At 44.2% G+C, this 26,323-nt stretch overlaps 1 protein-coding gene across 8 annotated transcripts in view; it reads left to right on the top strand.

Moving 5' to 3' along the window:
* The window catches only part of LOC139584505 (liprin-beta-1-like), a 59,175-nt gene that overhangs the window by 25,050 nt on the left and 7,802 nt on the right, over positions 1–26,323 (top strand). Inside the window, exons 2-18 of one of the 8 annotated variants that reach the window (XM_071416455.1) lie at positions 2,867–2,951; positions 4,185–4,396; positions 7,596–7,685; positions 12,974–13,087; positions 13,240–13,359; positions 14,232–14,324; positions 14,599–14,691; positions 15,898–16,015; positions 16,440–16,484; positions 17,511–17,572; positions 17,672–17,753; positions 18,099–18,244; positions 18,481–18,593; positions 19,110–19,166; positions 19,321–19,381; positions 22,722–22,920; positions 24,949–24,981. In XM_071416455.1, coding sequence (XP_071272556.1) covers positions 2,888–2,951; positions 4,185–4,396; positions 7,596–7,685; positions 12,974–13,087; positions 13,240–13,359; positions 14,232–14,324; positions 14,599–14,691; positions 15,898–16,015; positions 16,440–16,484; positions 17,511–17,572; positions 17,672–17,753; positions 18,099–18,244; positions 18,481–18,593; positions 19,110–19,166; positions 19,321–19,381; positions 22,722–22,920; positions 24,949–24,981 — 1,702 coding nt within the window. In that variant the 5' untranslated portion in view covers positions 2,867–2,887. The remainder of the gene's footprint in view (positions 1–2,866; positions 2,952–4,184; positions 4,397–7,595; positions 7,686–12,973; positions 13,088–13,239; positions 13,360–14,231; positions 14,325–14,598; positions 14,692–15,897; positions 16,016–16,439; positions 16,485–17,510; positions 17,573–17,671; positions 17,754–18,098; positions 18,245–18,480; positions 18,594–19,109; positions 19,167–19,320; positions 19,382–22,721; positions 22,921–24,948; positions 24,982–26,323) is intronic. The other 7 variants (XM_071416456.1, XM_071416459.1, XM_071416458.1 and 4 more) reach the window with 7 other exon arrangements.

The following is a 26,323-nucleotide window of genomic DNA, read 5'->3' as shown; positions in this document are numbered from 1 at the left end:
TGGATGAGCTGCACTACCTGAGCCACTTGTGTGGGTTGTAGACTCCGTCTCATGCTACCACTAGAGTGAGAGCACCGCCAGCATTCAAAAGTGACCAAAACTTCAGCCAGGAAGCATAGGAACTGAGAAGTTGTCTGTGGTCACCACCTGCAGAATCACTCCTTTTTTGGGGGTGTCTTGCTAATTGCCTATAATTTCCACCTTTTGTCTATTCCATTTGCACAACAGCATGTGAAATTTATTGTCAATCAGTGTTGCTTCCTAAGTGGACAGTTTGATTTCACAGAAGTGTGATTGACTTGGAGTTACATTGTGTTGTTTAAGTGTTCCCTTTATTTTTTTGAGCAGTGTATATATATACAGTGGGGAGAACAAGTATTTGATACACTGCCGATTTTGCAGGTTTTCCTACTTACAAAGCATGTAGAGGTCTGTAATTTTTATCATAGGTACACTTCAACTATGAGAGACGGAATCTAAAACAAAAATCCAGAAAATCACATTGTATGATTTTTAAGTAATTAATTTGCATTTTATTGCATGACATAAGTATTTGATACATCAGAAAAGCAGAACTTAATATTTGGTACAGAAACCTTTGTTTGCAATTACAGAGATCATACATTTCCTGTAGTTCTTGACTAGGTTTGCACACACTGCAGCAGGGATTTTGGCCCACTCCTCCCTACAGATCTTCTCCAGATCCTTCAGGTTTCGGGGCTGTCGCTGGGCAATACGGACTTTCAGCTCCCTCCAAAGATTTTCTATTGGGTTCAGGTCTGGAGACTGGCTAGGCCACTTCAGGACCTTGAGATGCTTCTTACGGAGCCACTCCTTAGTTGCCATGGCTGTGTGCTTCGTGTCGTTGTCATGCTGGAAGACCCAGCCACGACCCATCTTCAATGCTCTTACTGAGGGAAGGAGGTTGTTGGCCAAGATCTCGCGATACATGGCCCCATCCATCCTCCCCTCAATACGGTGCAGTCGTCCTGTCCCCTTTGCAGAAAAGCATCCCCAAAGAATGATGTTTCCACCTCCATGCTTCACGGTTGGGATGGTGTTCTTGGGGTTGTACTCATACTTCTTCTTCCTCCAAACACGGCGAGTGGAGTTAGACCAAAAAGCTCTATTTTTGTCTCATCAGACCACATGACCTTCTCCCATTCCTCCTCTGGATCATCCAGATGGTCATTGGCAAACTTCAGACAGGCCTGGACATGCACTGGCTTAAGCAGGGGGACCTTGCGTGCGCTGCAGGATTTTAATCCATGACGGCGTAGTGTGTTACTAATGGTTTTCTTTGAGACTGTGGTCCCAGCTCTCTTCAGGTCATTGACCAGGTCCTGCCGTGTAGTTCTGGGCTGATCCCTCACCTTCCTCATGATCATTGATGCCCCACGAGGTGAAATCTTGCATGGAGCCCCAGACCGAGGGTGATTGACCGTCATCTTGAACTTCTTCCATTTTCTAATAATTGCGCCAACAGTTGTTTCCTTCTCACCAAGCTGCTTGCCTATTGTCCTGTAGCCCATCCCAGCCTTGTGCAGGTCTACAATTTTATCCCTGATGTCCTTACACAGCTCTCTGGTCTTGGCCATTGTGGAGAGGTTGGAATCTGTTTGATTGTGTGTGGACAGGTGTCTTTTATACAGGTAACGAGTTCAAACAGGTGCAGTTAATACAGGTAATGAGTGGAGAACAGGAGGGCTTCTTAAAGAAAAACTAACAGGTCTGTGAGAGCCGGAATTCTTACTGGTTGGTAGGTGATCAAATACTTATGTCATGCAATAAAATGCAAATTAATTATTTAAAAATCATACAATGTGATTTTCTGGATTTTTGTTTTAGATTCCGTCTCTCACAGTTGAAGTGTACCTATGATAAAAATTACAGACCTCTACATGCTTTGTAAGTAGGAAAACCTGCAAAATCGGCAGTGTATCAAATACTTGTTCTCCCCACTGTATATATCACAACAAGCGAGACACCACAACACTACACAGAGACTTTTTTTTACTTAAAAATCTTTTTTTTAATTTTTATTCCCAGCCCCCATCCACCCACGCAGGAGGCCTTTTGGTAGGCCATTATTGTAAATAATAATTTGTTCTTAACTGACTTGCCTAGTTAAATAAAAATAGCCAAAACCTAGCCATGTTTTTTTTTTTATGTCCTTGCGCATTCTGGTTCTTAGCAATCTCTTAGAATGGCTTTTGTGTCAGAAACCCAGTAATTATATTTTCCTGTGAAACACTGAGCCGACTGACGATAAGAAAGTGTTGCATATTTCTTAGCAGAAATTTCCTCCCCTCACTTCCTACCTTTTCAGACTCCATAGTTAGTTTTTTAAATGTATTTATTCTTTTTTATTTTTTTATTCATGACTTCAAAATCTCTTAAAAGCTCTTGCTCTAGTGATGTGGAGATTACATCTAAGTAATAAGGTGTAAGTAGACCTACAAGCCTATACCTATGGCCAGCAGTTTTTCCCGACCACGGCTCAGTTGGTAAGAGCATGGCACTAGCAATGTCACCGTCATGGGTTCCATCCCACAGGGATCACATACTTTGCAGTGAGTGCATACATTTTTTGTATGTCAGTCAGTGGAGGCTGCTGAGGGAAGAACGGCTCAAATGGAATGGCATCAAACACCTGGAAACCATATGTTTATTGTATTTGATTCCATTCCACTGACTCCGCTCCAGTCATTACCATGAGCCCTTTCTCCCCAATTAAGGTGCCACCAACCTCCTGTGAAGTCAATAATAAGTGGCATGTATTGCCTAACCCTAGTGGGTCAGGAAAAACTTCTATCCCTTAATTAAATACAGCTTAATGGTTCATTGTCCCTTTTCTTTCTCCCAGGGTGCCCACTGAGTGTTGAAGATGATGTCTGATGCCAGTGACATGTTGGCAGCAGCCTTGGAGCAGATGGATGGGATAATAGCAGGTAAGAATATCTGTCTCTGTCACTGCTGCGTTGGCATGCTGAAGAACAAGGACTGATCTCTCAGCATCACATTCACTGGTGCAACACTATCGGAGTTGGATAGTTAGACCTGGGACTGTGTTAACAAAGAGTCTGAGTAGGAGTGCTGATTCGGGATCAGTTTTGCCTTTTGGATCATAATGAATAAGATTATATCGACGGGGGCGGAGAGCTGATCCTAGAGCAGCACTCTTCCTCTGAGACACTTGATACATACAGAAATTCATTTACAGTACAATATGCCTTTCTCAATGCTCACTGAAGGATTAATGGTCATACCCGGCCCAACCAGTGTAGCTCTGCAACACACATTTCAAGAGGCAGAAGAACATTTTTAGACTGACTAATTAACTGTGAATACCAGATCATTGTGATGATCACACTCTCAGGCTAGTTTGAGCAATGTTAACTGTTTTTGATGATCATGTTTTCAGGCAAGAACTGTTATGGCAGGCCATTCCCTAAAGTTCTTCAAGAAGTGGACATTTCCCATTGTGGTTTGATAGATCAATTCAACATGTGGCAGTTAAATGTAGTACTGTAGCTGATGGGGATAAATGTGAAGCCCATTTCAGAACTGCAAGCCCATCTCAGTACTTCAGTATGGCTGTATTAGTACAGTAATGTTAATGCACAGAGTCAGCATAGACAAGCTTTAAGGCTAATCTTATTTTCAGCATTGGGTTAATTATAGGCCTGACATTTCAGTTAACTGTCCGATCACATGTCTGTTTCCCAAGTAACTCTAGCCTTTCTTCTGTCCTCATTCAAGCTCTTTCTCTCTCTCTTGTTCTCTCTTTCTCTTTCTGTCTCTTTCTGTCTCTCTTTCGCTATCCCACTCTTTCTCTGGCCTGTAGCTGTGTTTCCCTGTAGAGTCTTGTGTGTAAATGAGCTAGATTTCCTCACTTGTCGTGTCGGCTAGGTCCTGTAATGAGGAGCAGTGACGTAATGGTATAACCGAGAGTTGTTTTCACTCTACTCTAGAAATGCAGGGCTGTTGTGAACCTGTTAAACATTGCACAGACTGTCCTCTTTCTTGGGCTAAAATACAACATAGTCATTTGATGAAGTTATACCATTTAATAGACCTTATAAATGACTGAACTTCTTTCATGGGGAGGCTAACTGCAAATAGAGCATATTTCTCCATCTTTAAAGTATGGAAACTGTTTAATTGAGTGTTTCCCCCCCCAGGCTCCAAGGCTATGGACTACTCCAACGGGCTGTTTGACTGCCAGTCGCCCACCTCTCCCTTCATGGGCAGCCTGCGGGCGCTGAACCTGCTGGAGGACCTCCGGGGCGTGCTGGAGCTGATGGACACAGAGGAGAGGGAGGGCCTGCGCTGCCAGATCCCTGACGCCACCGCAGACAGCCTGGTGGACTGGCTGCAGCAGGGACACCTGATGGTGAGACCAGTCAAAAGTAGTGCACTATATAAGGAATATGGTGCTGTTTCAGATGCATCCACCCATGATGTTGATGATACATCTCTGTGGTTGAATGTACTGTATCACAGTGTGTGGACTGCAAAGTCTTCCTGGTTTCGCTGGCGCTAAAATGTACTTTATCTAGCACCTTCTCAAAGCCATGTGTATGAAATCCTTTGTCATATCTAGTGACTAGGGAGAGACACACACATCTGTGATGAGAGGACTAAGAGAATGTCAGATGTACTGTAAACCGACATGGGAGACGACTGTTGCATTCATTTAAAGTTCATGTTCAGCTCCGATGACATCCCTCATCACATTAGTCTCCACAGCGGTGTCGTGTTACGGCTGTTGTTTGTCCAGACATGTCACGGAATGTGTAAATATAGGCCTGCTGTTGCTGTGGTGATTTACGGTTTGATAAGGTTAGATCCACAAAGGGGACCTCTGTTGTGGTGTCCCTCCTGTTATTCCCTCCTGTGTCACTACAAAAACAACATGTCTGGTGGGGAATCTGGGATGGTACGTTGAAGAGCTCTACTGCTGTTTAAAGGAGAAGAATGGTATGAGGGTGAAAGGAGAAATATGGTATGAGGGTGAAAGGAGAAGTATGTTATGAGGGTGAAAGGAGAAGTATGTTATGAGGGTGAAAGGAGAAGTATGGTATGAGGGTGAAAGGAGAAGTATGGTATGAGGGTGAAAGGAGAAGTATGGGGGTGAAAGGAGAAGTATGGTATGAGGGTGAAAGGAGAAGTATGGTATGAGGGTGAAAGGAGAAGTATGAGGGTGAAAGGAGAAGTATGGTATGAGGGGATACATTATCAGAGACATTTCCTGGTCAGTTTTAGCAGCAGAGTAGTAATATATAAACCCTCTAAATATTGGTGAGGGGAGATGTTGGTTGGGGTTGAAGCTCCATTGGGCAGCTAGAGGATCTTGCTGTAGAGCAACCAGCCAGCACACCCTTTTCAAAGCTTAACTGGTAAAAACGTTGATTCTTTGTGCCGACTAATAGTATATGAATGATTAAGCCTATATATTTTGCTCTCTGTGTGTGCTCTCCGTTCCATTCTGTTTTACAGCAGATATGTTTCTGGAACACTGAGTTCAAACTAACTATGTGAAGCCCATCTGGCCATTGATCATCTTGTTCGCAGTTCTTCAGCCTGTCCTCGCTTTGAATGTTAGAAGAATACCTCTAATATGAGTCTCCAATGTCCACGAACAGGTCCTCGGTGGTTACAAAGCAAACATCTCGCTGAACTCTTAGGGTATGGTGTAGTCAATAAGCTAAAAGCCAGGGTTTGTGACACACCGCTGTGAGAAACAAACCATTGATGTGGTGGGAACCAACTGCTTGCTGCAGAGACCACTGGGATCTAGGATCTGGGCCAGGGAAATGCCAGAGCCTGTGTACACCAGTAACTCTCTGCTGAAACCCACTCTGTGTGTACACTAGTCTCTTCGACCATTTAAGGTGTTGCAGGCAAAGGAAAGGGCAAATGCAACATCAATCACACAAAGCTGTCACTCGAAAGACTCTTGTGCGATATGTTGTCTGATAATTGTCCGTGTTTAAGGCACTTCAAATATGCCGTGTTCACCCTAGGACATACTCCAGTGTACCTCAGTGTTCACCCTAGGACATACTCCAGTGTACCTCAGTGTTCACCCTAGGACATACTCCAGTGTACCTCAGTGTTCACCCTAGGACATTCTCCAGTGTACCTCAGTGTTCACCCTAGGACATTCTCCAGTGTACCTCAGTGTTCACCCTAGGACATACTCCAGTGTACCTCAGTGTTCACCCTAGGACATACTCCAGTGTACCTCAGTGTTCACCCTAGGACATACTCCAGTGTACCTCAGTGTTCACCCTAGGACATTCTCCAGTGTACCTCAGTGTTCACCCTAGGACATTCTCCAGTGTACCTCAGTGTTCACCCTAGGACATACTCCAGTGTACCTCAGTGTTCACCCTAGGACATACTCCAGTGTACCTCAGTGTTCACCCTAGGACATACTCCAGTGTACCTCAGTGTTCACCCTAGGACATACTCCAGTGTACCTCAGTGTTCACCCTAGGACATACTCCAGTGTACCTCAGTGTTCACCCTAGGACATACTCCAGTGTACCTCAGTGTTCACCCTAGGACATACTCCAGTGTACCTCAGTGTTCACCCTAGGACATACTCCAGTGTACCTCAGTGTTCACCCTAGGACATACTCCAGTGTACCTCAGTGTTCACCCTAGGACATTCTCCAGTGTACCTCAGTGTTCACCCTAGGACATACTCCAGTGTACCTCAGTGTTCACCCTAGGACATTCTCCAGTGTACCTCAGTGTTCACCCTAGGACATACTCCAGTGTACCTCAGTGTTCACCCTAGGACATACTCCAGTGTACCTCAGTGTTCACCCTAGGACATACTCCAGTGTACCTCAGTGTTCACCCTAGGACATTCTCCAGTGTACCTCAGTGTTCACCCTAGGACATACTCCAGTGTACCTCAGTGTTCACCCTAGGACATACTCCAGTGTACCTCAGTGTTCACCCTAGGACAAACTCCAGTGTACCTCAGTGTTCACCCTAGGACATACTCCAGTGTACCTCAGTGTTCACCCTAGGACAAACTCCAGTGTACCTCAGTGTTCACCCTAGGACATTCTCCAGTGTACCTCAGTGTTCACCCTAGGACATACTCCAGTGTACCTCAGTGTTCACCCTAGGACATTCTCCAGTGTACCTCAGTGTTCACCCTAGGACATTCTCCAGTGTACCTCAGTGTTCACCCTAGGACATACTCCAGTGTACCTCAGTGTTCACCCTAGGACAAACTCCAGTGTACCTCAGTGTTCACCCTAGGACATACTCCAGTGTACCTCAGTGACAAATGGTGCCACAGCATCGATCTTTAGCTTGATCTGACTTGATCTTGACACATTAAGCACTGAGCATGTCGTAAAGCTTTACCAGTGTAATAGCGGCTTCATCTCAGAACACAAAACCACCTCTTGTGTCCACGCTGTCCAGCTACTCAGACTGTAAAACATAAATGTTCATCAAGTTATATCACAAAATACTATTGGAGGATGTATGTTAATACTCAGACCAATCCCAAGTGCCACTCTTTCACTGACTCTTCATGTTGTCTTCTCTGTGCCCGCCTGCAGTCCAATGGTCACCACATCTCCATGGGTGGGGACCTCTACCAAGAGAGACTGTCTCGGCTGGAGGGTGACAAGGAATCCCTGGTGCTTCAGGTAGTGTACAGTACACAACAACATGTCATAGCTAGTAGCCATCTTACCCAGGCAGCCTAAATGGCTCATTTAAGGGCGTTATAACAAAATTAATTGTCAGTAAATTACCTTTTTATTGTAATGAAAAGAATTCACTACACTCGCATTAACATCTGCTAACCAAGTGTATGTGACAAATAAAATTTGATTTGAACAATTTCACAACAACTACCTTATACACACAAGTGTAAAGGAATGAATAAGAATATGTACATATAAATATAAGGATGAGCGATGGCCAAACGGCATAGGCAAGATGAAGTAGATGGTATAGAGAACAGTATATGAGATGAGTAATGTAGGGTATGTAAACATTATATAAAGTGGCATTGTTTAAAGTGACTAGTGATACATTTATTACATAAATTTTTCCATTATTAAAGTGAGCTGGAGTTGAGTCAGTATGTTGGCAGCAGCCACTCAATGTTAGAGATGGCTGTTTAACAGTCTGATGGCCTTGAGATAGAAGCTGTTTTTCAGTCTCTCGGTCCCAGCTTTGATGCACCTGTACTGACCTCGCCTTCTGGATGATAGCGGGCTGAACAGGCAGTGGCTCGGGTGGTTGTTGTCCTTGATGATCTTTATGGCCTTCCTGTGACATCGGGTGGTGTAGGTGTCCTGGAGGGCAGGTAGTTTGCCCCGCAAACCTCACTACCCTCTGGAGAGCCTTACGGTTGTGGGCGGAGCAGTTGCCGTACCAGGCGGTGATGCAGCCCGACAGGATGCTCTCGATTGTGCATCTGTAAAAGTTTGAGTGCTTTTGGTGACAAGCCGAATTTCTTCAGCCTCCTGAGGTTGAAGAGAAGCTGCTGCGCCTTCTTCACCACGCTGTCTGTGTGGGTGGACCATTTCAGTTTGTCCGTGATGTGTATGCCGAGGAACTTATTACCCTCTCCACTACTGTCCCGTCGATGTGGATAGGGGGGTGCAACCTCTGCTGTTTCCTGAAGTCCACGATCATCTCCTTTGTTTAGTTGACGTTGAGTGTGAGGTTATTTCCCTGACACCACACTCCGAGGGCCCACACCTCCTCCCTGTAGGCCGTCTCGTCATTGTTGGTAATCAAGCCTACCACTGTAGTGTTGTCTGCAAACTTGATGATTGAGTTGGAGGCGTGCATGGCCACGCAGTCGTGGGTGAACAGAGTACAGGAGAGGGCTCAGAACGTACCCTTGTGGGGCCCCAGTGTTGAGGTTCAGCGGGTTGGAGATGTTACCTACCCTCCCCACCTGTGGGTGGCCCGTCAGGAAGTCCAGTACCCAGTTGCACAGGGTGGGGTCGAGACCCATGGTCTCGAGCTTGATGACGAGTTTAGAGGGTACTATGGTGTTAAATGCTGAGCTGTAGTCGATGAACAGCATTCTCACATACAGTGAGGGAAAAAAGTATTTGATCCCCTGCTGATTTTGTACGTTTGTCCACTGACAAAGAAATGATCAGTCTGTAATTTTAATGGTAGGTTTATTTGAACAGTGAGAGACAGAATATCAACAAAAATATCCAGAAAAACGCATGTCAAAAATGTTATAAATTGATTTGCATTTTAATGAGGGAAATAAGTATTTGACCCCCTCTGCAAAACATTACTTAGTACGTGGTGGCAAAACCCTTGTTGGCAATCACAGAGGTCAGATGTTTCTTGTAGTTGGCCACCAGGTTTGCACACATCTCAGGAGGGATTTTGTCCCACTCCTCTTTGCAGATCTTCTTCAAGTCATTAAGGTTTCGAGGCTGACATTTGGCAACTCGAACCTTCAGCTCCCTCCACAGATTTTCTATGGGATTAAGGTCTGGAGACTGGCTAGGCCACTCCAGGACCTTAATGTGCTTTTTCTTGAGCCACTCCTTTGTTGCCTTGGCCGTGTGTTTTGGGTCATTGTCGTGCTGGAATACCCATCCACGACACATTTTCAATACCCTGGCTGAGGGTAGGAGGTTTTCACCCAAGATTTGACGGTACATGGCCCTGTCCATCGTCCCTTTGATGCGGTGAAGTTGTCCTGTCCCCTTAGCAGAAAAACACCCCCAAAGCATAATGTTTCCACCTCCATGTTTGACGGTGAGGATGGTTTCTTGGGGTCATAGGCAGCATTCCTCCTCCTCCAAACACGGCAAGTTGAGTTGATGCCAAAGAACTCCATTTTGGTCTCATCTGACCACAACACGTTCACCCAGTTGTCCTCTGAATCATTCAGATGTTCATTGGCAAACTTCAGACGGGCATGTATATGTGCTTTCTTGAGCAGGGGGACCTTGCGGACGCTGCAGGATTTCAGTCCTTCACGGCGTAGTGTGTTACCAATTGTTTTCTTGGTGACTGGTCCCAGCTGCCTTGAGATCATTGACAAGATCCTCCTGTGTAGTTCTGGGCTGATTCCTCACCGTTCTCATGATCATTGCAACTCCACGAGGTGAGATCTTGCATGGAGTCCCAGGCCGAGGGAGTTTGACAGTTATTTTGTGTTTCTTCCATTTGCGAATAATCGCACCAACTGTTGTCACCTTCTCACCAAGCTGCTTGACAATGGTCTTGTAGCCCATTCCAGCCTTGTGTAGATCTACAATCTTGTCCCTGACATCCTTGGAGAGCTCTTTGGTCTTGGCCATGGTGGAGAGTTTGGAATCTGATTGATTGATTGCTTCTGTGGACAGGTGTCTTTTATACAGGTAACAAACTGAGATTAGGAGCACTCCCTTTAACAGTGTGCTCCTAATCTCAGCTCGTTACCTGTATGAAAGACACCTGGGAGCCAGAAATCTTTCTGATTGAGAGGGGGTCAAATACTTATTTCCCTCATTAAAATGCAAATCAATTTATAACATTTTTGACATGCGTTTTTTTGGATATTTTTGTGGTTATTCTGTCTCTCACTGTTCAAATAAACCTACCATTAAAAGTATAGACTGATCAATTCTTTGTCAGTGGGTAAACGTACAAAATCAGCAGGGGATCAAATACTTTTTTCCCTCACTGTAGGTATTCCTCTTGTCCAGATGGGTTAGAGCAGTGTGGTTGCAATTGCGTCGTCTGTGGACCTATTGGGGCGGTAAGCAAATTGGAGTGGGTCTAGGGTGTCAAGTAGGGTGGAGGTGATATGGTCCTTTACTAGTCTCTCAAAGCACTTGATAATGACCGAAGTCAGTGCTACAGGATGGTAGTCGTTTAGCCTCATTAGCTTTCTTGGGAACAGGAACAATGGTAGCCCTCTTGAAGCATGTGGGAACAGCAGACTGGGATAAGGATTGATTGAATATGTCCGTAAACACACCAGCCAGCTGGTCTGCGCATGCTCTGAGGACGCGGCTGTGGATGCCGTCTGGGCCGGCAGCCATGCGAGGGTTAACACGTTTAAATGTTTTACTCACGTCGGCTGCAGTGAAGGAGAATCCGCAGGTTTTGGTAGCGGGCCGTGTCAGTGGCATTGTATTGTCCTCAAAGCGAGCAAAGAAGTTGTTTAGTCTGTCTGGGAGCAAGACATCCTGGTCCGCGACGGGGCTGGTTTTCTTTTTGTAATCCGTGATTGACTGTAGACCCTGCCACATACCTCTTGTGTCTGAGCCGTTGAATTGCGACTCTACTTTGTCTCTATACTGAAGCTTAGCTTGTTTGATTGCCTTACGGAGGGAATAGCTACACTGTCTATATTCGGTCATGTTTCCGGTCACCTTGCCCTGGTTAAAAGCAGTGGTTCGCGCTTTCAGTTTCGCGCTAATGCTGCCATCAATCCACGGTTTCTGGTTTGGGAATGTTTTAATCGTTGCTGTGGGTATTCTGTCGCCGATGCACTTTCTAATGAACTCGCTCACCGACTCAGCGTATTCTTCAATGTTGTTGTTGGACGCAATACGGAACATATCCCAATCCACGTGATCGAAGCAATCTTGAAGCGTGGAATCAGATTGGTCGGACCAGCGTTGAACAGACCTGAGCGCGGGAGCTTCCTGTTTTATTCTCCGTCTATAGGCTGGGAGCAACTAAATAGAGTCGTGGTCAGCTTTTCCAAAAGGAGGGCGGGGGAGGGCCTTATATGCGACGCGGAAGTTAGAATAACAATGATCTAGGGTTTTACCAGCCCTGGTAGCACAATCGATATGCTGATAGAATTTAGGGAGTCTTGTTTTCAGATTAGGCTTGTTAAAATCACCAGCTACAATGAATGCAGCCTCAGGATATGTGGTTTCCAGTTTACATAGAGTCAATTAAAGTTCGTTCAGGGCCATCGATGTGTCTGCTTGGGGGGGGGGAATATATGCGGCTGTGATTATAATCGAAGAGAATTCTCTTGGTAGATAATGCGGTCGACATTTGATTGTGAGGAATTCTAAGGCAGGTGAACAGAAGGACTTGAGTTCCTGTATGTTGTTATGATCACACCACGTCTCGTTAATCATAAGGCATACTCCCCTGCCCCTCTTCTTACCAGAAAGATGCTTGTTTCTGTCGGCGCGATGCGTGAAGAAACCAGCTGGCTGTACCGACTCCGATAGCGTGTCTCGAGTGAGCCGTGTTTCCGTGAAGCAAAGAACGTTACAGTCTCTTATGTCTCTCTGGAACGCTACCCTTGCTCGGATTTCATCAACCTTGTTGTCAAGAGACTGGACATTGGCGAGTAGTATGCTCGGGAGTGGTGCGCGATGTGCCCGTCTCCGGAGCCTGACCAGAAGACCGCTTCGTCTGCCCCTTTTACGGCAACGTTGTTTTGGTTCGCCGGCTGGGTTCCCGATGCATTGTCCTGGGTGGTGGGCAAAACAGAGGATCCGCTTCGGGAAAGTCGAATTCCTGGTCGTAATGATAGTGAGTTGACGTTGCTCTTATATTCAGTACTTCCTCCCGACTGTATGTAATAAAACCTAAGATTACCTGGGGTACCAATGTAAGAAATAGCACGTAAAAAAACAAAATACTGCGTAGTTTCCTAGGAACGCGAAGCGAGGCGGCCATCTTTGTCGGCGCCGGAAGTTAAGTTGTTAGATTACTTGTTAGTTATTACTGCACGGTCAGAACTAGAAGCACAAGCTTTTCACGACACTCACATTAACATCTGCTAACCATGTGTATGTGACCAATAAAATGTGAGGAATTGGCTATACAGCACATACACATATCTGGGACCAGGCTTTAATGAACTTGGTGTCATAACTCAACTCCATTACTATGCACCATAATAATGTTTATGTTAATATTGTAATTACTGTCTTACTACACAGGTATAAGAGCAACTTAGTCTTACCCATGTGTTCCTGTGCAGGTGAGTGTGTTGACAGACCAGGTGGAGGCGCAGGGGGAGAAGATAAGGGACTTGGACATGTGTTTGGATGAGCACCGGGAGAAACTGAACGCCACTGAGGAGATGCTGCAACAGGTCAGTTTGGAGGAGAACGGCCCCTGAACATGGGGCTCTGTTGAAGTTATATTATTGTCACCACTGCTGAACAGCAAAACCAAGCAAGCAAGGCAAGCTCTGTGCGTGTGTGTGTGTTGTCTATATTTAGTCTGTGTTTTGTGGTTTCGCAGGAACTCCTGTGCAGAACGGCTCTAGAGACTCAGAAACAGGACCTGCTGGCTGAGGTGTCCAACCTGAAGCTGAACTCATTTGAGAAGGACAGACTGCACTTTGACTTCAGCGACAATGAGGTATGGAATGGGAGGCCTCTGCTTTAGGATTAATTCTTCTTGCAGTATTTCTCTCTCCCTCTCGCTCTTTCACACACACACACACACACACACACACACATACACACACACACGCGCGCGCGCACACACACGCACACACACACCCTTACTTGCTGCCTGAAAACTGTGTGGGGAGGGGAGGCTTATGTCATCATGTGTTCAAAGCCGCAGTGTGTTGGGGCAAGTAAAGAGATTGTTCACTGCCAAGAGAATGCCAGTTACCATGGCCAGGGGCACTGGAATTGTGCCTTGTTTGAAGATATGCATGAGTTGCTCTTACACATAAATGTCTGGCATTAGGGTTTTGATAATGGGGAAATGTGAAGATTTGGCTTACCTCTGGTTGTATGGTTGCCAACAAAGACCAAAAAGGTTGTTCATATCTTGTTTACACGGCAGTTCGGAGCAAAGCAGAACAGCTCTGGGATTTCTACTGTCCCTGGAAAGTAGTCCCTCATCACTTGATAAGGTCTCCGTGGGGATCAGTAGTTGGCCTTGGAGTATGTGGGAGAAAATTCTCTGTATAGGCTTCTTTTGATAAGAAAAAGCAAAGCTGCACACTCGAATCGCTTCGATGTGATAAGTCTAATAAGCTGACAACTAAGCTGCCTTCTTCAGGGTTCAAAATATTTATTTTGGCCAAGTTTTGACGTATCTTAAGTAGCGCATGAGGAACAAGCAATCTTACTATATGGTTTATCAAGCCATCGAGGTGACTGTTCTAGGACTCCTTTTAACTTTGAGAAATTCTCTGATTGAACAAGCATGTTGTATGCAGCTTCCCTCCTTCCCCAGTACACTGTGGGTAATGCGGTCTTTCTCTCCCCTATCAGGACATGGTTCTGGAGATGAATGAACTGAGGTACAGAGTGACCGAGATGGAGAGTGAAAGACTACAGTATGAGAAGAAACTGAAATCCACTAAGGTGAGTTATCATGTGGTCCTGTGGAGTAGGCCTACCTACACTGCAATATGTAAGCATGAATGATTCATTCTGCGAAAAGAAATCTACCTCCAGAAGGAGAACTTTTCCCGATAGCCTATTTCTTCTTTACACATATATCCTCTCTTCTTTCTTTTACTATTTTTCAAATCTTGAGTATCCCCTTCTCCTCCCCCTTTTGCTGTCTTTTCTTTTATATAACATCTGTCTTTTTCTCTCTCTTTCCTTGGCTTACCTCTTTCTCCACCGCTACTAGTCATTAATGGCCAAGCTTTCTAGCCTGAAAATCAAAGTGGGCCAGATGCAGTATGAGAAACAGAGGAAGGAAAACAAACTGCAGGCCCTGAAGGTTGGCTTCTCCCAGGGTTTCTGCTTGTTGCCATCTGATATCGGGTTTTGGCCTTGTTTTTGTGTGGTGTTCAGTTTTTTTTGTTTTTACATATTTCTAGCCAAGATTAAAGGTGTGTTAGCAGAACTCAACTGACTTATCATAGAAAACAATCGAATGATCCAAATGGTTAAATTGATGTGCTTTTTTTGGTGCCGGTGCAGAAAGCTAAGCACTTATACATACAAATTTAAACATATCCTGAAATACACCACTTCCTTTAGGCGACATCCACAAGACACTAATTTAAGCATATAGCATATTTAATGTAAACCACAGGTATGTCTTCATTTTGGGCTTTTGTGACCTCTTTTAGAAGTCTGTTTTTTACTCCCTCTTTCTTATGGATGAAATGTACTTTCTCTGTTTAGTTTTGAAATAATTAATGCTCGATGTTCTATCCCATGACATTTTGACACTAGCCTGGTCCCAGATCTGTTTGTGTTGTTTTGCCAACACCTGTGGTCAATGGATTTGGCAAGACGGCACAAACAGGCCTGCGGCAAGGCTATTATGACACTGCCATGTAAAATGGCTCCTCCAACACTTGATGAGACATCAACCACCCCAGACCCCCGCACTGACCCCCAAATCCCCACCTCCTCCCTTAGTCACACCTGTTCTGGGTGTGTGTGTATCATTGTCTCTGCCTGTCAAGTCAGCATCTGAATGTTTGTGTTGTGGTTTGTTTGTGATGGTGGGTGTTTGGTAAGGATGGTGGTGGGAGAGGGGGCGTTAAGTCAGTGGCCATGTTCCTGGCTGACTACATTGCAGAAGCCTGCCAGATCTCACAACACCTGGATAAGTGGTTAACATATCGGTTAACCACACCATAGTTATTGGGTGCGTTCCTCTGCCCAGGTGTTGCTGATGCATGCCAGAATTTACAACCCCTGGATAGGTATTTTATATCAGCTAACCACATATGTTATAGCAATCTGGTGACTGACGGCACAGTCGATGACATGGCACACAACCATTGTTTGATGCAATGCAACGTCAAAGCAGGGGAACACAACCATTCTCTTGATTGACTGCGCAGTCGATGACGTGGCACACAACCATTTGTTGATGCAATGCTGCAGTACGTCTGCAGTGTAGGTGGCCTGGAATGCAACCAGTGTTTTTTGTGAGGATGTCGCTGACTAACTGTTGTGTGTTGAGCAGGAGGAGCTGGCAATGCTGAGGAGGCATCTGGAGGGAAGGGACGGAGAGCTGAGGAGGTTACACGACGAGACTGGGTTCAGAGGCATCACACCGGTTGGAATGGACAGTGGAGACAGAGGTGAGATCGTGGGCCGCAGTTGACTTTCTGTCTGTGTCTTTACTCAATGGGCCGGTGTCCGGACACAGGTTAGGCCTAGTTCTACACTAAAAAGTCTGCCCAATGGAGATTTTCCATTGGACTCGGCTAAATCTGTGTCCGGGAAACCCACCTTGTAAGACACATGTACCAGTTCCATTAAGCAAAGATAACATTTTGGTAACACTTTACTGAAAGCAGACCGGTATAATGCGTTATAATGTTTTATAAGCATGTATGAGCATCTGTCTTATTATTATGCTTATAATATATTATGTCTCTGAAATTGCAGTTTGTCATATTTTGTAACCAATCAACATGATTTAAAAGAATACAGTCTTGATAGAAGTCGTGATGAAACTGAAGTCTTCAGAAACTGAAGCCAGTAATTCTGTGTCCTGTTTAGTCTCTCACCCAGATGAAACTCTTAAATTGAGGCTGAAAGAGAAACGTAAGGTTATGCGTTTTATCAATGCTTGTATTTATTATTATTTGCTCTTGCACATCTGTCCCCTGTTTGCATGTATGGGCATGAATGGCCCATCTGCACTTTGCTTGTCCATAACCCATTGGAAAGCTATTTAATACAGTGTATATACTCTGTGAAATAACTTTATCAGTTCAGCCACTGATATTTTAGAACTCAAATAAGTGAATGAAAAGATGATATCAGTGGTTTGTATTGCAGAAAGGTTTTTGCCTTTATGTACTGTAAGAATGGTAAAGTTAGTTGACTTAATGGAAGTATCTTAAAGGTGCAATCTGTTAGTTCTCTGTCCTCCATGGCAACTAGATGAAGTTTAAACGTGTAAAACGCAACCTATACACAACAACAAGAAATATGTTGTTCAAATTTATTCACCTGCTCTTCTTTGGTATTGTGATTGCAACGGTCCCAAAAGCTCTCTACACAACATATTGATTACAATGTAAATCGAATTTATGGATTGTGCCTTTAAGACTGCCCTAGGGATTTATAAATATATACGATGATAGACCGTCTATATGTAAAAACGTCCCTTCCTCTCATCTGTTATGGTATAGATGCCCGCTCGCTCACTGTTCAGTCTGTGCTCCCATCTTCCTGCTTTCTCCTTTAACCAACACCTCCTTTTACCACAGACCTCTCCTCCTCACCCTTTCCTTACCCTTCTCTCCTCTCACCACTTGCTCTCTCCATCAACACCCCACTCACCTCAAGGTTCCCTCAACTGTTAGATGTGGTGCTTATTTCACTGTGAGGCTAGAAAGTAGTTAGACTACATGGATAGGGAGTCAAAATGTCCCTCAGGAGGTCTCCCTGACTGTTTAGATGGTACTGTTGGATACTAATATATATTGACAACTCTCTAAATAGATGTACTGTTGTACCATAGATCACTATGGATGAGTTAGTCAGAGGACCCCAGACATACCTTTGCCCAGAGTTGACCCAGCAGTATATTCTCTGGCAAAAATCAATTTCTTTACCCTTCAGATGTGGAAGTGCAGAGAATGAAAAAAGCAGTGGAATCACTGATGGCAGCCAATGAGGAGAAGGTACTGTAAACTACAGTTGACCCCACCGCCCTCCATCTCATGATTCTTAGATGGTTAGTTTTGTCAAGTTTGATCTTTGTGACCCCTCTGCACCTGTAGGATCGTAAAATTGAGGAGTTGAGGCAGTCGCTGCTGCGCTACAAAAAGGTCCAGGACAGGAGTTCAATGCAAGGGAAGAAAGGTTTGAGAAACCATGTTCTCTCTCTAAAACAATGTGCTATTATCATGTTCTTTTTCTAGGTGAGAAACACTCTTATCATACTGTAGTTTGTTTGTTCAGGATCAAAGAAGTAACTACAAACAATGCTGAGTGACCTTGTGAATGATCAGTCAGATGCAGTTTAATGTTAGCAGTGATTTGTAAGAGCAGATAGAAATGTTCTTGAGGTAAATATTTTAAGAATTTGAACGTCAAAGCCTCAAATATCTGGCAGTGGGCTCCAATAGAATGGTCGACTCTGAACTCTCTCTCTCTGGGCTACATAAATATCTGCCTGATAAAAATAACTTTCATATTCCATTCCAGAGAAAACCCAAGACGGCGAGAGTGACGAGAGTAACAGCGACAGCTCCCTCTCCGTGATGTCAACGACAACCACCCTGGTTGCCATGGAGTTGGAAAGGCACGCTCTAGCCGGAGACGAGGAAGTAGCAGGGAAAAGCCCAGACGAGGTACAAGATGACATGTCATAACTACTTAGCTTCATGCATAGAAATATATTGACTAGAACGGGTCAAGGCCATCTGATCACAGAACAGATTATATTTCTATGAATGAATGTTTCATCCTCAGAAAACCTCAAAGCCTTCAGATGTCCTCCAACCAAGAAAACAGCCAGTTACACATTTTTGGCAGTTGTACTTTACTAAATGTTCTTTCCCGTTTGGTCCTCTGCTTCATTGCGAAGCTGGAGATGCACTATGGAGCTACTGAAGTGTCTTCGCCCACACCCAGCCCTTCAGTCCAGTCAGCATGCGATCCAAAAAGTAGTCCAGAGCTGGACCAACCTGAACCAGAGAGGTGAGCTGAACTAGAGATAATAATGCTCTATAATCCTCAAAACAACAGGCTTTGTCTAAACCTGTGGGACAATTTCCAAATTTCTTCCAGAACAACATTGGTGTCTGTCCAGTGCTGGGGTGTTTTCGCTAGGAACCAAACAGGAACGGCCCTACCTGAATTTCTCCAATTCTTACTTTAGTAAACTTTTGTTTTTGCTATGGTGTAGACCTACTTCCTGAAATGAGACCGGCCTTGGAAAAGGTCAATATCTAGGCGAGCTATCTCATCTCGCCCTTAGCATGACAAATGCGGCATAATCGATGACATGTCGACACCACAAGGTCCAATGTGTCTCACAAGGGTGTATAAATCAGCGTGAATGAGTAAAATGGCTTCCTTGGACAAGTATTTATAGCCTCCACACCCAGGTTTGACCACAGCCAGTATACAGTATAGCGTGCAGCAGACTGCTCGCATCTTGTCCATGTTAGCATCGGGTTAGCATCCCAACACTTGTCTGTTTATCCCCTGCAGCGAGGCAGGGGGCCAGGAAGAGTCACAGGAGGCCCCCCTTTCATGTGATACTCCACAGTGAGTATGTCTATGGTGTGAAGCTGCATGTCATATCCTGTCGATTTACGCTTCAAGCTTCTGTCAGAATTCCTTCCTCCCAAAGGTCAGCGGTTCAGTACATATGTTGGCCAGATGTTGTTAATGTTCACTGTGATGATCTTTGTCATTTCAGGACCCTGGATAGCCCCAATTCAGGGAGTCTGGACAACTTGTATGTCAGCAACAGCGAAAAGGTAAAGAGATTTCTGATGAATTCTAAAGTCCTCAGTGAATTTCACCACTAACACTCCATCTCATCATCTGTGCCAGATTACATTGGTGATGGATGAAAAGCCAACAGAGGAGAGTCTTTTCTCTGTGGTCTTCTTTCCAAATTTCAGTCAGACACTTTTTTGCTCATCCTCTCTTTATCATTCTTTATATTCTCTTCCTCTTTGTCTCTTCCGTCTTGTTAGAAAGCCTCCTGAAGGTTAGCATCCTCAGTAAGGCTAATGTTTATGAGTGTGTGTGTAGGGATGGACATGTGTACTGGAACGGATGACAAAGCTGGATCTTTAACGAGAGCTCACATTTTTTTCAAATACTGTAAAAACTATTTGGTGGAATGTGATTTGTGGCAAGTGAAATTTTCTTTGACCCTCGTGTTCCATTTTGTACATGTGCATTTGCGGGGCACAACAAAAAAGAAACCAAGCCAAGCATCACACCGTTCTTTTACCTAAATTCCCTTTCCCATCGGTTCCGACCTCTCCCTCCATACACACTTGCTGACTGTGCATACAAGCTCCTTTTAGGCCTATAGAAACACACTGAGTAGACAAACATAATATTGAGTGCCCCCCCCCCCCCCTTTTTGCCCTCAGAACAGCCTCAATTCGTCGGGGCATAGACTCTATAAAGGGGTTCAAAGCATTCCACATCCACATTTTGACTCCAATGCTTCCCACAGTTGTGTCAAGTTGGCTGGATGTCCTTCTTGATACACATGGGGAAATGTTGAGCATGAAAAACCCAGCAGTGTTGCAGTTCTTGACACAATCAAACCGGTGCACCTGGCACCAACTGCCATACCCCATTCAAAGGCACTTCAATCTTGTCTTGCCCATTCACCCTCTGAATGGCACACGTACACAATCCATGTCTCAAGGCTTAAAAATCCTTCTTTAACCTGTCGCCTCCCCTTCATCTACACTGATTGAAGTGGATTTAACATGTGACCTCAATAAGGGATCATAGCTTTCACCTGGTCAGTCTGTCAGGGAAAGAGCAGGTGTTGCTAATGTTTTGGAGACTGTGTAAATGCCTATAAAAACGTATATCTAAATGATGGGATACACACGCTACATTCCTTGCCAAATGACTTTTATCACACATTCAAAATGGACTGGTTGATTGAAGTAGGAAATATGTGTTCCAAAACGAGCTGCAGTTATGGAATAAATTTGTCCTGTCTATTTTCTGCTTAAGCTACTTTGCAAACTGCTAGTGCTATTTAGAATTGGTTAGCCTAGGCCCCTCAAACTCATTTCTGGACCTCAAAGCCAGTTTCACTGCATTGTTTTATTGTTCCCCTCTAATCAGGGACTGATTTAGACCTGGGACACCAGGTGCTTGCAATTAATTATCGGGTAGAACAGAAAACCAGCAGGCTCTCGACCTTGTAGGATAAGTGTTAAATACCCCTGGCCTAGGTTATTACCCACCTAAACATGGACAGGATCCACACTGAAAATATGCAATAACATTAGTTTGATCAAGACAGAGCGTATTTTCATTAGAATCATTAAGCATATGCATACTCCCCAAACATAAAATGGGTGTCTTGACTGGATATAAGAGCGTCTTGTCTGCTAAATTAACAAAACAAGGTTTTGCCATTGTACAGCGATAAGCTTCTACAAGCTATCACCACGACTTCATTTATTTCATTTTATTTTATTGAATATCCAAAACATACAATATACTTGCAGTGAAGACGCTCAACAACTACATCATACCAGTCATCCAACAGACTCCCATTCAGAGTGACACACAGAAGCATCCAGGTTCAACACCCTGCTCAAGGGCACATCGACAGATCTCCCACAAGGCCAAAAACGGGGACCTGAATCCTCCAAGATTCCCCCCCACAGTTCCCCAAGAGCTACCCCTCAACCATCCGAGATCCCTCCCACAGTCATCGCCCCCCCCAAGAAAAAATACAAGTAATTCCATTCCCCATCCCCAATGCACCAACAACCAAGAAAATGAACTAAAGAGAGAAAAAGACAAAACAGTAAACAATGCAAATAAACAAAGGACAACTAAAATCATAACAGCAAGGCCAACTGTATATGTTTGAGTGCATGTCTGGCACTATTTACATGTGTATGTGTGTATTTGAATGAGTGTGTGTGTGTGTGTGTGTGTGTGTGTGTGTGTGTGTGTGTGTGTGTGTGTGTGTGTGTGTGTGTGTGTGTGTGTGTGTGTGTGTGTGTGTGTGTGTGTGTGTGTGTGTGTGTGTGTGTGTGTGTGTGTGTGTGTGTGTGTATATATGCATGTGTACAAACACCTGCACGGCATCAGCCTCAGGCAATCCGGCATTGGCTGTAAAAACACTGCCTTTCAGTATCATTCAAACTTTTTTATTATGTTTTATTTTTTATACTTTTAATCTTTGACCATCATTCTATCCCCCGCCCAGCAACTCCTCTCCAACTTGTCTCCAATTCCACATCCCAACCCTCAGTTTCCCTCAGCCCATCCCACCCATCTCTGCTCATCTCCACTACAGAGGTTACTTCCTTTTGGAAGATTGTGTTCCACAATGTTATATAACCAGTTGATATTACGGTTTCAATAAATTAATCTTAAATGGCACTTGCTTTTTTTATTGACTGAATATACACTATATGGGGCAATTAGGATGTGTTATCTGTAATGGTTACGATAAATTAGGCGTTGTTCCGATCTGTTGGGGCGGCAAGTAACCTAGTGGTTAGAGCTTTGGACTAGTTACCGAAAGGTTGTAGGATCAAATCCCCGAGCTGACAAGGTAAAAAGGCCGTCATTGAAAATAGGAATTTGTTCTTAACTGACTTGCCTAGTTAAATAAAAAATAATATTGATAAATGCGCAAGAGAGAAATTCCATTGCATGTAACAAATAAAATAAATAAATAAATATTTATTCATTTGAGTACTTGAAATAAAATCTGAGTACTCTCGAACAGCAAAATAAAAATGTTTATTCCCATCCGTGTGTGTATCACCTTGGTTTCGTTGCATGCATTTGACTGCCTTTTATCACATTCAATTGAAATGTATGACTTTACACTAAGCCAACTCTGCACTGTCTGGTATTTTCAAATCCAATTTCCCATATATAAAACAATCTGTTACTGCGTGTGTGTGATGTGACATGGTTCTGGCGTTGTGTGCACTGATTTAGCAGATGGTGGGTATTTTGAAGAATAATTTGACTTTCAATGATTGTCATGTGTTTGTTTTTACCTTCCTTAGTTGAATGCACTGATTGTAAGTTGCTCTGGATAAGAGCGTCTGCTAAATGACCAACATGTACATTTGATGTCAGCTCTTTTCTGCTACTGTTCAGAATAAGGCTGTGGAGGAGATCAGTAAGATCAGCGAGCGCCCGCCCAAGTCTCCCTCTTCGTCTCACCCCGTGACCACGGAGGATGACCGCTTCGGTAACAAGAAGGCTCGCTCCTCCTTCGGCCGGGGCTTCTTCAAGATCAAGGGAGGCAAGAGGACAGCCAGCACCCCTAACCTGGGTAAGAGAGGGTGGATGGATGGGCCTGGTGTGGGTGGATGGGCTCTGGGTCTCAGGTGGAAGCTTTGTGGTAACAGATCCCATATTCACAAAGCGTATCAGACTACGAGTGCTGATCTAGGATCAGATCCTCCCCGTCCGTATAATCTTATTCATTAATAAGATCTAAAAGGCCAAACTGATCCTAGTTTAGCACTCATACTCTGGGATGCTTTATGAATTAGGCCCAGATACTGTAAAACACTGCTACTCACTGGTTTCTGCCTGCTAACTCTGCTTCTTTTGGGCTCTTTTGACTTGTATGATGTGGTATCTTGTGCATTTTGACCAATTCATGTTGGGTATGATTAGATTTGTGAGATGGTAGTCTTTTTTTTATTCAAAAAAAAATACACTTCATTGCCAAAGGTATGTGGACATCTGCTCATCAAACATCTCATTCCAAAATCATGGGCATTAATATGGAGTTGGTCCCCCCTTTGCTGCTATAACAACCTCCACTCTTCTAGGAAGGCTTTCCACTAGATGTTGGAACATTGCTGTGGGGACTTGCTTCCATTTAGCCACAAGAGCATTAGTGAAGTTGCGCATTGATGTTGGGCGAGTAGGCCTGGCTCAGTCTTTGTTCCAATTCAGTCGGCGTTCGATGGAGTTGAGGTCAGGGCTCTGTGCAGGCCAGTCATGTTCTTCCACACCGATCTCGACAAACAATTTCTGTATGGACCTCTTTGTGCACGTGGGCATTGTCATGCTGAAACAGGAAAAGGCCTTCCCCAAACTGTTGCAACAAAGTTGGTAGCACAGAATCGTCTAGAATGTCATTGTATGCTATAGCATTAAGATTTCCCTTCACTGGAACGAAGGAGCCAAAACCATTAAAAACAGCCCCAGACCATTATTCCTCCTCCACCAAACTTTACAGTTGGCACTATCCATAAGTGCCGGTAGCGTTCTCCTGGCATCCTCAAAGTCCAGATTCGTCCGTCGGACTGCCAGATGGTGAAGCGTGAATCATCACTCCAGAGAAAATGTATCCGCTGCTCCGGAGTCCAATGGCGGCGAGCTTTACACCATTGCGCCTGGTGATCTTAGGCTTGTGTGCGGCTGTTCGGCCATGGAAACCCATTTCATGAAGCTCCCGACGAACAGTTATTGTGCTGACATTGCTTCTAGAGGCAGTTTGGAACTCGGTAGTGATTGTTGCAACCAAGGACAGATGTTCTTTACGCGTTTCACGGGTCTTGTTCTGTGAGCTTGTGTGGCCTACCACTTTTCACTTCACAATAACAGCACTTCCAGTTGACCGGGGCAGCTCTAGCAGGGCAGACATTTGACGAACTGACTTGTTGGAAAGGTGACATCTTATGACGGTGCCACATTTGAAAGTCATTGAGCTCCTCAGTAAGGCCATTCTACTGCCAATGGTTGTCTCTGGAGATTTTATGGCTGTGTGCTCGATTTAATACACCTGTCAGCAATGGGTGTGGCTGAAATAGCCAAATCCACTAATTTGAAGGGATGTCCACATACTTTTGTATATATAGTGTATATATATTTTAGGTGTTTCTGCCACTTAATTCAGACAGTAAGGAACTTAGAGGGGTAGACAGGCAAGTGAGAGAAATGGTGGAAACGGTGTCTAATGTGACGTGCTGGGGAATGTTACCATTACAGCGCTGCACAGCCTTTTGGTTTATTCTGAAGTCTGAGCGGTTCTTAACAAAGAGCTTGGTTTTTCTATGCAGCTTTTAATGTTTTTTTTATTTTTTTTATTATGTTCCCCAAAACCACACCCATAGTTAAAATACATACGAACACCATAATGACTAGTCCCAGAAACTTCTCCCTGTCTAATTATGAAAATTTTACCTACTGTGTGTGCTTTGTAGTTGTTTTATATGTATCTTATCTGTCTCCTCCTCCTACCATTATACTGTGACTCTCTCCTGTTGTTTTTTCCCTTCGGTAACCTTTGACCTTTGTCTTGTTCCTCTCGTGTCATGTCTGCTTTGTGTAACACATTGTGAAGATCGCAGCCGGAGTGCGAGTGCACCTATGCTAGGTACTGTATAATGGAGCCATCATGTCCTCAGGGCAAGGCAGGGCAGCAGTATGGCCTCCCTGGGGGAATTACCACTACTGGATATGACCCTTGACCTCATAACATTCCCTCCGTCCCCTTCCTTCCCAAACCCTCTCAACCAACTGTTGAATTTCTACTTTCACCTAACTCACAAATGTTATGTGAGCTGAACTGTCTTTTGTAATTCAATTTCATAAATCATGATTCTCCCCAGACTTAGTTAAAAAATGGACAATTTCTTTCTTTCTTGGGTGACCGCTCTATATGGAATATGAGTTGAAGGTGACTTCTACATATTTCATAAGCAGGCTCGTGTTGATAGAGATGTAAGGGTAGGAATTTATATATATATATATTTAATGATTAACCCAAGTCTTATGCTAGGTCTTGGTGGTGACCTGGTTATTTCAAGACTTAATGAAGCATGCTCATGTAGATATAACTTGGGAGTTCTCACATAGAAGGTTTGAATTTCCACTCTAAACATTAGACATTTGAAAAGAGGTTACTTACTCTCCGGCAACCATTAGCCCATGGCAAGGCATTATCGTTGCTGCTATTTTGGTATATAATTCTACAGTAGACATCCTCACATGCAACCACACCCATGTTACCAGCAATTGTTCCGAGGCAAACAGCTTTGCAACATGGCTGGATAACATCAAAGATCGGAGCCTTTTTTGTATGTTTTGTTCTGTGTGTCGGCAAACTGCATGTATATGCTCATTTCTATTTCTGTTCAGACGCCCCTCGCAACAAACCATATCCCGGTTTTATAACCAGATGTCATCTGCAGTGATGTTCCCTGATAGTCTTCATGAAGTACATTTCTTTACTTGAATGTTATGTTCTTCCTGATGTTTTGGCTCTTATCAGTTGATATGCTGTTCACTATTCCTGAAAGCTAAATTCAACTCCAAATATTCAAATAACCTTTTTCTTAAACCCACATAACATAGTTAGATCCTGATTATGTTGTGGTTTCCTAACTTAGACCACCTCACTCTCCCATGTACAAGTTGTGTTCAGTGAAGCGGTCATGCATGCTGTAACCAGAGGCCTAGTGAGTCTCATTTAGGAATGTGTGTGTGCATGAATTACACTCTTTAGCTCCCGAGTGGCGCAGCAGTCTAAGGCACTGCATCTCCGTGCTAGAGCCGTCAGTACAGACCCTGGTTCGATTCTGGGCTGTATCACAACCGGCCCTGATCGGTTGTGATGCACAATTGACCCAGCGTCGTCCGGGTTAGGGGAGGGTTTGACCAGGGAGTGGCCGTCATTGTGAAATAAGAATTTGTTCTTAACTGACTTGCCTAGTTAA

This window comes from Salvelinus alpinus, chromosome 9 (assembly GCF_045679555.1).
Source record: "Salvelinus alpinus chromosome 9, SLU_Salpinus.1, whole genome shotgun sequence".
NCBI lineage: Eukaryota > Metazoa > Chordata > Actinopteri > Salmoniformes > Salmonidae > Salvelinus > Salvelinus alpinus.
The sequence above is the reverse complement of the archived record's forward strand: the minus strand, read 5'-3'. Positions and strand labels throughout refer to the sequence as shown.